A 13,351-nucleotide genomic window follows, 5' to 3' on the forward strand; every position below is an offset into this window, starting at 1 on the left:
GACAATCTTCAGCCGCCATGGTACCGACGTCCCTGGCTCTCCTTCCACCCGGTCTGACCTCCGAGTCTCCCGCGGTGTCCGACCTTCTAGGGCCTGCTTTTCCTGCAAGGACGGTAGCCATCTTCATCAGCGCCATCACAATAGGGTCCGCTCTCGTCTCATTCCGCCTTTCCCGCACTCCTGCCCGACAATCTTCAGCCGACGTCCCGGGGCCTGCTTCTCCCTGGCTCTCCTTCCACCCGGCCTCACCTCCGAGTCTCCCTTCCAGGGCCTGCTTTTCCCACCCTCGGTCCGCTGGCTGCCTCCACTCCTACCGGTTCGACCTCCCACCGAGGAGCTGCCGGCCGCCGTGCTACAGCGGGTCGTGGTGGTCTCCATCACTGCTTCTGCTGCCTCCTCGCCAAACTCATCAGCGCTGATGCACAGCGTCTGTAGCGGGAGTGGGCCGACCGACTCCGGGAGAGCGCTTACTCTGCGACCGCCACCAATTAATATGTTAAGTAACAAATCGTGGTCGTTTTCATAACTAGAGCAAGGAAATTAATTCACCAGTTAAAATGTATTAACTTCTATACTTTCCAAGGATGTATTTCAAAGGAAGATTAAATGCGCGCACACACACTACACAAGAAACGCACACCATTTGACGCCTGTGGGCGGCCATGGTATTTTTGTGACGCTCCCTGAGTGAAGGGGAAGGAAGTGCCGCTCCTCCTCCTCCCCAGTACGTGCCCAAGAGTCCCGGGCCGTCCGCACCAGCCGGCGATTGGAGCAACTCGGAGGATGCGGACTGGCGGGTTGCCGCAAGTCGCCCTGCTCCGGAGCCGCGGATAAGGAGCTGCCGGCCGAGGTTTTCCTTGGTGGGTTCCGAGGACCCAGGAGCCGGTGAGTGAAACGGAAAATCCAGCCGGTTGGAGGAGGAGCGATACGGACAGGCCGCGGAATTTCCTTCCTTGAGCAGCCGGCCGGATCCGACTAGGCCTGCGGGCTTCTGGTCAAAATCGAGCCGCAGGCCTCTCGGGGCGGGCCTTATGTCGGAGTGAGGCCGGCGCGGCCCCTCGGCGAGAGCCAGCTTGGACTTTGACGGAGGGAGCTTTCGCTGCTAGAGTGTGAGCGAGCCGAGGAGCGGCCGGTGACAGGGCCGCGGGGGTAGAGAGGAGGGAGCGGGTCGGCTGGTCGCTGTTTGGTTAGGGCCGGGGCTGAGCCTCTTTGTGCGTCCAGGGGGACGGGACGGGACGGGAGGCCGAGGCCGCTTGGGTGACTCAGGGTTTTTTAAAAACCTGTAAACCGGCCCGTCAGCTGCATCCGCCACTAACACAGCGCGACCTTCCGACAGACCCGAGGAAACCGCCTGAGCGGCCGGGCCCGTGTGTTTGCTCCAATGTTAATGGGCGCTGAGCGATGGTCACTGACTCGCCGTTAAGAGGCTTGGGCGCGGGTGTCCAGTTTAAGTGGGGATGCAATCGGCGTTAGTCCGAAACTGGTTGTTAAATGGCGGCTGCGGCCCAGTAACCCGAGGGGAAGGTGGATTCATTTCTGGTTAAAATCGCCGTCTAATTCTTGAGCAAACATTTCAGTGTGTGTGTGTGGTGGTCGGTGGGGGGGTATAGATGCACCGAACTACAGGCAGCTACACATGACGGGTAAACGGTAACATTTACTTCCCCCTTTTGATCAGGTTCATTCGAGCCAGTTGTGGAAACACGGCGATCTTTTTTTGTCGGTGACTTTCTTACCCACTTCAGCCTCTCACCTCGAGGAGAACATTGGGGGGGAAATAATTACCTTTTGAAGCGGCCTCACCATGGCCGATGTGGATCCTGATACGTTGTTGGAATGGCTGCAGATGGGCCAGGGAGACGAAAGGGACATGCAGCTAATCGCATTGGAACAGCTGTGTATGCTGCTTCTAATGTCCGATAATGTGGATCGTTGTTTTGAAACGTAAGTAAAAATTACAGTGTGGATTTTGTGATACTTTTGATTTCCGTTAACTTTTCCTGCATCCCAAACTTCAGTTTAAGTTGACTTTTATTTTAAAATTTTATTTCCATCTTGGTAGCTTGTTTTTCAAATCATATCTGTGTAAGAGGACAGAACAAGGCTGTGTTTCAAATCTGCACTTCGATTGCTCCTGAGCAAAGTCCTAAAATGTTTTATAATTTAAGAATACTAATATATTCCCAAAGGCATTGTTCATGGACTGCAGTATGGGGAGGTCAAAAGTAGTCAAGGAGACTGAGGGTAGTGGGAAGGCTGCATATAGAACTGTCTTGGAAGCATAAACAACACTGAGTGGCCTACTTACAAATGACTTGGAAGTTGGGGATTTTTATGGTGGGTATATCACACATTCTGTTAGAAACATTAAAAACACAACCACTCAAAGGTCAGATGTGATCCTGTATTGAATCTGTCAGAAAGCTTCTGCTTGAGATTTTAGACTTTCTGGCAGTACAGACACAAAAATATTTTTTGGCTAGCTTTTGAAGTTTTCTTCACATTCATTGCTGTAACACTGAAGACCATACTGATGCACTGATTGATTTAATCATAATAAGGATAATTAACAAAAAGTGAGGGTTTTATTGTGGAATAATAAATATGCTGTATCTCAGCTGTGTGAAATTGGTGCAACCACATTGTCCTCTGCAAAAGTGTTATCTACGTAAAATTGTTTTAAAATTGCCTTTGAGAGAAGGCAATGATTTGTTCTGTTTTGTGTTGCAATTGCCTTTTTCTATCACATGATGTGAAAGAGCACAGTACATCTTCATCAGAAAGTGACATTCAAAAGAACTGGCAGCGAAGGTAATACAACTTGAAGGGAGAAAAAACAACTCCGTGGTAGCACTTTCAGCTCTTAAGTCAGAAGGTTTATCCCACTCCAGAGATTTGAGCACATAATAGCCTGATACTCCAGTGTGTTACTGAGGGATTGCTGCACTGAGATGTGTCATCTTCCAGATGAAAAGTTAAACCAAGGCCCCATTGATCTTCCCAGATGGACATCAAAGATCTAGTGGAACTATTGGAAGGAGAGTTCTCTTGGTGTCCTGGCCAACATTTATCCCTCAACCAAAACCACAAAGACAAATTATGTGGTTACTTATCTCGTTGTTCTTGGTGGATCTTGCTGTGCATAAATTGGCTGCCGTGCTTTCCTACTTAACAACAATTCAAAGGTACTTCATTGGCTGTGAAATGCCTTGGCGATGTCCTGAGGAGGTGAAAGGCAAGTTAGTCCTTTCCATCTACCTATGTACCGAGGGTGAAATTTCCCTGATTTCTCTCTGAAAGTGGCCGCGGGTATTTTCTCTTTTGCCTCCCCCAGGATTTAGGATTAGAAGTGGTTGAGGAGCGCAATTCATTGGGTTGTGTTGTCTTGTAGATAAAGTAAGCATCGATAAAGTCTCATGGCTTTTCCCTCCCTTTTTGTATATTTGCATCTATATGTTTCCATACTCAGTGCTTTTCTCCTCTTCCTCTCCTTTTAAGATCCTTTTTTGCCAAGCTTTTGGAATCTCCTCCTTTGTTTTACTGTCCATTTTGTCCTTGTACCTGTGAAGTACCCTGGGGCATTTTTCCACATTAAAGATGCTATTTAATTATAAGTTGTACTACACATTCAACAATTTAAATCTGTGTTTTACTCCACTGTTGTAGATCTTTGAATAATAATTAGTATTGACAACTTATCCAAATATTTTTTCTGTTAACATCTATCCTTGTGGATGCTTTGTGATCAATGATTTGACAATATGTTAATAAGATTGAGGACTCCCTCCAAGGCCATTCGAATGAGTCAACAATAACAACATTTTAATGATACACCGACTGTTTGTTTTAAATTGTTTCAATCTTGGTTTCTAACTTGTAACACTAAAAGAACAATGAAAACCAGATGGATGACATTACTGTGGCCCAGCATATTCTCTGGAGCTGTGATATTTTTGTCTTCTGTATTTGCCTCCCTGTTTAACTTCTTAGAAAACAGACAGATGACTTGCTCCCAGATAACTGCCAAAATTTTTGTTGAGCTGACTGGAATGAAGTAGTAAGTTTTCCAGTCATGATTTTTCCCTCCCTTTTTAAAAATATTTTTCATCCCTAACTAGGAGAGAGAGTGCTTCTCCAGTGGACTGGCATAACTGAAATAGGATTATGATAGGGGCATCTGGATGCCAACCTGCAGCTTAACATTAAAAGGACGATTATGTTTCAAGTAACTTTCCTTGGCAAGCTGTGTCTTGGGTATGCTACACAATTTTTCAACAGAATTTCGGTTCCTAAGTAAATTAAAATTGGTAAAACAAAAGCAAAGATCTGTGGGTGTTGGAAATCTGAAATAAAAACAGAAAATGCTGAAAACACTCAGGTCAAGCATCATGAGAGAGAGAAACAATTAACATTTCAGGTCGATGACCTTTCATCAGAACTGGAAGATGAACAGCTTTTATGCAAGTACAGGGCCAAATAAAGAAGAAAAAGGAAAGGTATGTGAGAGTGGAGGGCAGGAGTGGTTAAATGACACACAAATGATGATGGTACAGGGCAAAAAGGGGAGATGATGAGACAAATATAGGATGGTTCAGAGGAGTTGGAAGTTCTGATGAACCTTTATAAAACACTGATTTGGCCACAACTGGAGTATTGTGTCCAATTCTGGGCACTGCACTTTAGGAAGGATGTGTAGGTTTTAGAGAGGGTGCAGAAAAGATTTACAAGAATGGTTCCAGGGATGAACAAACAGGGGGCTCTAGGGGGGGGAGGAGCTAAATACGATTAAAATCACTAAGGAATTGGTACTCGGTAAAGTAGTGGGACTCAAGGCGGATAAATCCCCTGGACCTGATGGCTTACATCCTAGGGTCTTGAGGGAAGTGGCGGTAGGGATTGTGGATGCATTGGTAGTTTTCCAAAACTCCCTGGACTCGGCAAAGGTCCCGGCAGATTGGAAAACTTCTAATGTAACACCCTTATTTAAAAAGGGTAGTAGGCAGAAGGCTGGAAATTATAGACCAGTTAGCCTAACATCTGTGGTTGGTAAAATTTTGGAGTCCATTATTAAGGAGACAGTAACGGGACATTTGGATAAACACAGAATTTAATAGGACAAAGTCAGCATGGTTTTATGAAGGGGAAGTCATGTTTGACAAATTTGCTTGAGTTCTTTGAGGACGTAACATACAGGGTGGATAAAGGGGAACCAGTGGACGTAGTGTATTTAGACTTCCAAAAGGCATTTGACAAGGTGCCACACAAAAGATTATTGCTCAAGATAAAAAATCACGGGATTGGGGGTAATATTCTGGCATGGGTGGAGGATTGGTTATCTAACAGAAAGCAGAGAGTTGGGATAAATGGTTCATTCTCAGAGTGGCAATCAGTAACTAGTGGTGTTCCGCAGGGGTCAGTGCTGGGCCCCCAACTCTTTACAATCTATATTAACGATTTGGAGGAGGGGACCGAGTGTAACATATCAAAGTTTGCAGATGATACTAAGATGGGAGGGAAAGTAGTGAGTGAGGAGGACATAAAAAACCTGCAAAGGGACATAGACAGGCTAAGTAAGTGGGCAGAGATTTGGCAGATGGAATACAATACTGAAAAGTGTGAGGTTATGCACTTTGGCAGGAAAAATCATAGAGCAAGTTATTATCTTAATGGCAAGAAACTGGAAAGTACTGCAGTACAAAGGGATCTGGGGGTCCTGGTGCACGAAACTCAAAGTTAGTATGCAGGTGCAGCAAGTGATCAAGAAGGCCAATGGAATGTTGGCTTTTATTGCTAGGGGGATAGAATATAAAAACAGGGAGGTATTGCTGCAGTTGTACAAGGTATTGGTGAGACCGCACCTGGAATACTGCATACAGTTTTGGTGTCCATACTTAAGAAAAGACATACTTGCTCTCGAGGCAGTACAAAGAAGGTTCGCTCGATTAATCCCGGGGATGAGGAGGTGGACATATGAGGAGAGGTTGAGTAGATTGGGACTCTACTCATTGGAGTTCAGAGAATGAGAGGCGATCTTATTGAAACACATAAGATTGTGAAGGGGCTTGATCGGGTGGATGCGGTGAGGATGTTCCCAGTGATGGGTGAAACTAGAACTAGGGGGCATAATCTTAGAATAAGGGGCTGCTCTTTCAAAACTGAGATGAGGAGAAACTTCTTCACTCAGGGTGGTAGGTCTGTGGAATTTGCTGCCCCAGAAAGCTGTGGAAGCTACATCATTAAATAAATTTAAAACAGAAATAGACAGTTTCCTAGAAGTAAAGGGAATTAGGGGTTACGGGGAGCGGGCAGGAAATTGGACGAGTCTAGGTTCGGATCGGTCATGGCCCTGTGGGTGGCGGAGCGGGCCCAGGGGCCGTGTAGCCTGGTCCTGCTCCTACTTCTTCTGTTCTAACTCTTAGATTTCAGGAGATGGTTCTATTCACAGGGATTAGTGGAGACCTCGGGAGCAGGCTGCCAGCTAGGAGTCCTTCAAGAGTAAATTGGGCCTGTTCCTGGCTGGGGTGGAGATCACCCTTTACAGAAGGTAAGTACTGCAGGAAATACAGGGACAGAGTGATCTCCTGGACGCGTTTCGATCGCCTAGATGGGTCGGAGAGGAATTTCCCAGATTTTTTCTCCCAAATTGGCCATTGGGTTTTTTATCTGGTTTTTCGCCTCTCCCGGGAGATCACATGGGTTTGGGTGGGATGGAGAGTGGAAGTAGATTTGAGGTTAGGATCAGATCAGCCATGATCTTATTGAATGGCGGAGCAGGCTCGAGGGGCTGATTGGCCTACTCCTGCTCCTATTTCTTATGTTCCTATGAGAGACTTCAGTTACATGGATAGACTGGAGAGGCTGGGGTTGTTCTCCTTGGAGCAGAGATGTTCAGAGGAGATTTGATAGAGGTGTTCAAAATCATGAGGGGTCTAGACAGAGTAGATAGAGGAACTGTTCCCATTGGCGGAAGGGTCGAGGACCAGAGGACACGGATTTAAGGTGATTGGCAGAAGATCCAAAGGCAACATGAGGAAAAACGTTTTTACGCAGTGAGTGGTTAGGATCTGGAATGCACTGCCTGAAAGGGTGGTGGAGGCAGATTCAATCATGGCTTTCAATGGGGAATTAGATAAGTACTTGAAGGGAAAGAAATTTCAGGGCTACGGAGAAAGGGCAGGGGATTGAGATTAGCTGAAGTGCTCTTGCAGAGAGCTGGCACGGACTCGATGGGCCGAATGACTATCTCCTGTGCTGTAACGATTCTATGAGGTGTGAATAGTTACAGCAGAATAGTAGACACGGCAGGGGGAGCATTGAAAATCTGGCAGAGGAATGTGGTAGAAGGAAGGCAGGTAGACAACGGGTGGGCTCTGGTGCAGCCATCTACCATTATGCGCACTTGGGATGCAGTTGCTGTTGACAATGGCATATTTCAATTGCATTGGCTCCCACATCATTAAACTTCATCACCTGCCAACCCAGCCAATTGGGAGGCATGTATGGAGGTCAATCATTATCACAAATGAAAATGGGTGATGGTGTGCACATATCTCGCTACAATTTTGTAGAATGTTATGAGGATTTAAATTGGCTAACTTTATATGACATGCAGAATACCAAGATTCCAAATTTGGTATTCCTATGGATGCTGTTTTTCTCTGCATCGCCACTCGGGGGAAGTAGAAAATACTGTTTTTGAGTGGATGGGTAGATTTAATGGAACAAAGCACAGGCACCTCCACCATGGCCATTAATATTGCTGCTTGGGTGGGCTGTCAGGTGGTGCATTTTAATGATGTGGGGGCTATTGCAATCGAAATATATTCTTGTCAACTGCAACTGCGTCTCATAATTCCGAGTCCCAATCAGGGTGCCCATAAAATATTTTCTGTTGACAACGGTCCTAACCATAAACAATTGATCGCTCTGGAAACCAATAACAGAACAGACCCAGATTTTCATGGGTCTTGTGATCTACCATTGGATGAACTACCCTACTCTAGACAGATAGAGATAGAACTTGCATTTATATAGCGCCTTTCACGACCTCAGCAGGTCCCAAGCGTTTGAGCGAATTCGGTACTTTTTGAAGTGTAATCACTGTTGTAATGTGGGAAACGCGGCAGCCAATTTGCACACAGCAAGCTCCCACAAACAGCAATGTGATAATGACCAGAAAATCTGTTTGTGATGTTGGTTGAGGGATAAATATTGGCCCAGGTGAGCTCCACTTCTCTTCTTCGAAATAGTACCGTGGGATCTTTGACATTTACCTGAGAGAGCAGGCGGGGCCTCAGTTTAACATCTCATCCAAAAGACAACACTTCTGACAGTGCAGCTCTCCCTATGCTTTGGGAAAGCCAATCACACTGAGCTAGTTTATCCTGTTGGCGCGCTTACACGGGGGTACAGAATTGTATGATGATGGAGCCACCACAGTATCACTTCCAAGACCCATTGCAGTGTTCTGCAGCAAACTTAATCCAATTTACTAAAAAAAAGTTGTGGCTGCAATTATTGAAGTAATAAAGCTGTTATTTGTCTCCAGTCGGCTCACTGGGGCTGATTTTGAATGCAAAGACCTTCTTTATGAAATGTGCAGAAGACCAGGTCTCCCTATTCCAAAACAAACTTCAATCACCCGATAGCTCATGGAGGAGGGTGTTTTGACATTGCTCTCCCAAACCTGACATACACGATAAAAACTTTGGTACAATACATAACTTATGTAATGTGCTTGGTAATATTTCTAATTTTCTAATAATCAAACTCTGAAAACACTTGAGCTAACTTTAATTACAATACACAGGTTAAAATTTTGACTTTCCAATATGTTTTCCCTCTTGAGTATAAGACAACCTCATTTTGCAAGCCAGTGCAAATTTAAAATTCTATTCCAATTAGAAACCCAGAATTTGTAAACAGGATCTACATTTTACTTTACAGTGCTGTAAGGATGATAATGGAATACAGTTTTTAAAAAAAATACAGGAACAGTATTATGAGATGGGAATTTGTAGCCGTGGCACAGATTTCAAATGCATTTTTTGTTGTGTGTTTGTGGCCTGGGGATGGACAAGATAACTAAATTCTGATAGCAATGGAAACCATTTGGATAGTTCATTCTGAATTATATAAGTTGCAGATATATTGTGGACAAGTAGACGGATTTTGTGAACTGTACTTTTTATTGGACATTAGCTTGGAATGTAGAAGATGTTACAGTTGGAGATCATCTAGCTAACAGTGAGCACAACATAATTCAGTTTAAAGTAATTACAGGTAGACTACCCTTTATCCGAACTTCCGAAAACCGAAACCCTCTAAAAACCGAAGGTTTTTTCGTTCGGCGTAAGTCGTGCGCACGACTTACGCTGAACGAAAAAACCTTCGGTTTTTAGAGGGTTCCGGTTTCGGAAGTTCGGATAAAGGGTAAGTCGTGCGCGTGGACCCCGACGACCCCCGCCGGCCCCGACCCCCGCCGACTTACGCTGAGTGTCAGCGTAAGTCGTGCGCGCGGACCCCCGCCGGCCCCGACCCCCGCCAGCCCCCCCCCCCCCCGCGGACCCCGACCCCCACCGACTTACGCTGAGCGTCAGCGTAAGTCGTGCGCACGACACCCCGCCGGCCCGAACCCCCGCCGGCGCGAACCCCCGCCGACCCACCTTCCGAAATCCAAAATTCTCCGAAAACCGAAACACGGCTGGTCCCGAGGTTTTCGGATAAAGGATAGTCTACCTGTATTGGAAAGAGACCAGAAAATATTGACGGTAAACATGTTCAACTGGGGAAGAGCTAATTTCAATGATTTAAGAAGGGACCTAGCATGGATAGATTGGAAAAGGCGATTGCAGAGTAAAGCAGTAATGGAGCAATGGAAGGCATTCAGGAAATAAGAGAGTTTAGGTACAAACTAGGCATATTACTTTGAAGGGAAAAGTTAGAGAATCCAAAGCTATTGCACCTTGGATGACGAAATAAAACAGAAGGAGGCTTATGACAAATGCCAGGAGCAAGATTCAGTTAATAACTAAGAAGATTATGGAAACTATAGGAGGGAATTGAAAAAATTATGAGAGGCAGAGAGGTTACTAGAAAAGACTAGCAGGCAACATTAAATTGAACCCTAAAACATTTTATAAACATACAAGAGGTTATCTAGGGAAAAATTTGGGCCTATTAAAGACCCAAAGTGAAATCTTCATGTCGAGGCAGAGGACATGGCTAAAGTATTAAATGAGTACTTTGCATCTGTCTTCACAAAGGAAGCGGATGATGGGAAGGTTACACTAAAAGAGGCGATGGAAGTTATGGCCGAGATAGTAATTGATAGAGAAGATGTACTAAAAAGATTAGCATAACTGAAAGTTGGTAAGTCACCTGGTCCAGATGGAATGTATCTTGGGTCGCTGCAAGAAGCAAAGGTAGAACTAGCAGAGGCATTGGTCACAATCTTTCAATCCTCATTGGATACAGGAGTAGTGCCGGAGGACTAAAGGGTTACTAATGTTATACCACTATTCAAGAAAGGGGAGAGAGGGAAACTACAGGCCAGTTAGCCTAACATTGGTGGTGGGAAAGTTACTGGAAACCATTATCGAGGACAAAATAAACATTCATTTCGAAAGGCATGGGTTAATCAAGGAGAGCCGGCATTGATTTGTTAAAGGCAAATCGTGTTTGGCTAACTTGATTGAATTCTTTGATGAGGTAACTGAGAATGTTGATCAAGGTAGTGCAATAGATGTTGTACATCTGGACTTTTTGAAGGCATTCGACAAAGTGCCACACAGGCGGCTTGTTGAGAAGATGGAAGCCTGTGGAATTGAGGGGAAAGTGGTGGTATGTATACGAAATTAGCTCAGTGACAGGAAGCAGAGGGTGGTGGTGAATGGATGTTTTCAGAGTGGGAGGTGGTTTACAGTGGTGTCCCCCAAGGCTCAGTTTTGGGTCTATTAATCTTTAAAATTTTTATAAACAACCTAAACGCTGGTGTAGGGAGCAGCATTATAAAGTTTACAGATGACACAAAACTTGACAACGTAGTAGATAGTGATGTGGATAGTTGTAGACTCAGGATGACGTAGACTGATGAAATGGGCAGAAGCATCACAACTGGAGTTCCATACAGAGAAGTGTAAAGTGATGTACTTTGGGAGGACTGTTATGGAAGTGTAGTTGAGCAGTGAGACGTTGGTGTCGATATACACAAATCCTTAAAGGTGGCAGAGCAAGTTGATAAGGTGGGTTTAAAATAAAAGCATATGGGTTACTCGGGTTTATAAATAGAGGCATTGAATATAAAAGCAAAGAGGTCATGCTAGAACTTTATGAATCACTGGTTAGGTCTCAGTTGGAGTATTGTGGACAATTCTGGGCGCCACATTTCAGGAAAGATGTCAAGGCCTTAGAAAGGGTACAGAGGAGGTTTACCAGAATGTTACCAGGGAATGTTGGCCTTTATTACAAGTGGGGTTGGGGTATAAAAGCAGGGAAGTCCTGCTACAACTGTACAGGGTATTGGTGAGACCGCACCTTGAGTACTGCGTACAGTTTTGGTCTCCTTATTTAAGGAAGGATATACTTGCATTGGAGGTAGTTCAGAGACGATTCACACGGTTGATTCCTGAGATGAGAGGGTTGACTTATCACAGAATCACAGAAACCCCACAGTGCAGATAGAGGCCATTTCGGCCCATCGAGCCTGCACCGACACATATCCCACCCGATCCCCGTAACCCCTACACCAACACATATCCCACCCTATCCCTGTAATCCCACGTATTTAATCCCTTATGAAGAAAGGTTGAGCAGGTTGGGCCTATACTCATTGGAATTTAGGAGAATGAGAGGTGATTTTATTGAAACATATAAGATACTGAAGGGGCTCGACAGGGTCGATGCAAAGAGGATGTTTCCCCTCGTGGGGAAATCTAGAACTCGGGGGCATAGTTTCATAGTAAAGGGTCGCCTTTTTAGAACTGAGATGAGGAGGAATTTCTTCTGAGGGTCGTAAATCTGTGGCATTCTCTGCCCCCGAGAGCGTGGAGGCTAGGTCATTAAATACATTTAAGGTGGAGATAGACAGATTTTTGCAAGCTAAGGGAGTGAAGGGTTATGGGGAGCGGGCAGGGACCTGGCTTTGAGCCCAAGATCAGCCATGGTCTTATTGAATGGCGGAGCAGGCTCGAGGGGCCAAGTGGCCTATCCCTGCTCCTATTTCTTATGTTCTTATAAGGGACTTCAGTTATGAGGAGAGGTTGGAAAAGTTAGAAATGTTCTCCTTGGAACAGAGAAGTTTAAGAGGTGATCTAATATAGGTTTTCAAGATGAGGAGTTTTGATAGAATTGATCGAGAAAGGCTGTTCCCTCTGGCAAGTGGGTCAGTAACCAGAGGTCATAGATTTAAAGTCATTGGCAAAAGATCTAGAGAGGTAGATGAGGAGACATTTTTTCCAGAGCTGTCAGGATCTGGAATGCGCTACCTAAAAAGGTGGTGGAAGATGATTCAGTAAATAATTTTAAAAGTGTGTTGGACAGGTACTTGTGGATGAGGCATTTGCAGGGCTACGGACAAAAATTGGGGTGTGGGACTAAGCACGACTGCTTTTTCAAAGAGCCAACTCAGGCACGACGTGCCCAATGGCTGCCTTCTGTAAGTTTCTATGACTCTGAATGTGGATGAATGCAGCACTACAGGAAACTTTGTGATATCCGGCACCGACGGGACTGGCGTGTTGCCGATCTATCAAAACTGCTGGACATACAAAGTTAATGTTGAAGCATACGGAGGTTTTCATCTCCGTATCTGACAACAAACACTGTTGCTTAGCAACAGCTTCTAAAGAGTCGGCTGCAGCTGCAAGCGTCTCTAGCTGAAGCTGTTGCTATAGCTACAGACCTTGCAGTGCCTGACTGGGGGGGAAAAAAAGAACGAGAACTAAAAAAACTTATAGAAAACGGCTCCTGATTTTTGCCGTTAGATTGAGTATTCCGGACATACAACCTCTGGATAAACCAAAGTTTCCTGTATTTAGTTTTTGTGTTCGTTTGAATTATTATTTCTGGTATAGTACAGGGTTGTTCAGAGGTTTTATCAGAGCTTAGAATTCTCTGAAGGAACTGAGGCTAGGATTGTAGTTTTGTGCACATCAACAGCCAGTCATTATCCCTCCCCCCACCCCCAGCAAAGAAAAATCTGTCTGAACTTTGAACTGGGCAGTAAATCTGATGTCATGTTTCAATACTGAGCACTCAGCAGTCACCCACTCCTAGGCTGAGTGTTATGTACAAAAGTACATTTAACATGCTGCACCTTTGTTCTTAAAAGTTGACGCTGATCAAAAGAATC

General features: G+C 45.0%; 1 protein-coding gene across 5 annotated transcripts in view; it reads left to right on the forward strand.

Annotated features, from left to right (window-relative positions):
- The first annotated feature begins 719 nt into the window (after positions 1-719).
- The window catches only part of hectd1 (HECT domain containing 1), a 93,658-nt gene continuing 81,026 nt past the window's right edge, over positions 720-13,351 (forward strand). For 2 of the 5 annotated variants that reach the window (XM_086003403.1, XM_086003404.1), the window contains exons 1-2: positions 720-885; positions 1,679-1,944. In XM_086003403.1, coding sequence (XP_085859529.1) covers positions 1,805-1,944 — 140 coding nt within the window. In that variant the 5' untranslated portion in view covers positions 720-885; positions 1,679-1,804. The remainder of the gene's footprint in view (positions 886-1,678; positions 1,945-13,351) is intronic. The other 3 variants (XM_086003406.1, XM_086003405.1, XM_086003407.1) reach the window with 2 other exon arrangements.

This window comes from Somniosus microcephalus, chromosome 12, assembly GCF_052327205.1.
Source record: "Somniosus microcephalus isolate GS21.2 chromosome 12, FLI_Smic_1.0, whole genome shotgun sequence".
NCBI classification, from domain to species: Eukaryota; Metazoa; Chordata; class Chondrichthyes; order Squaliformes; family Somniosidae; genus Somniosus; species Somniosus microcephalus.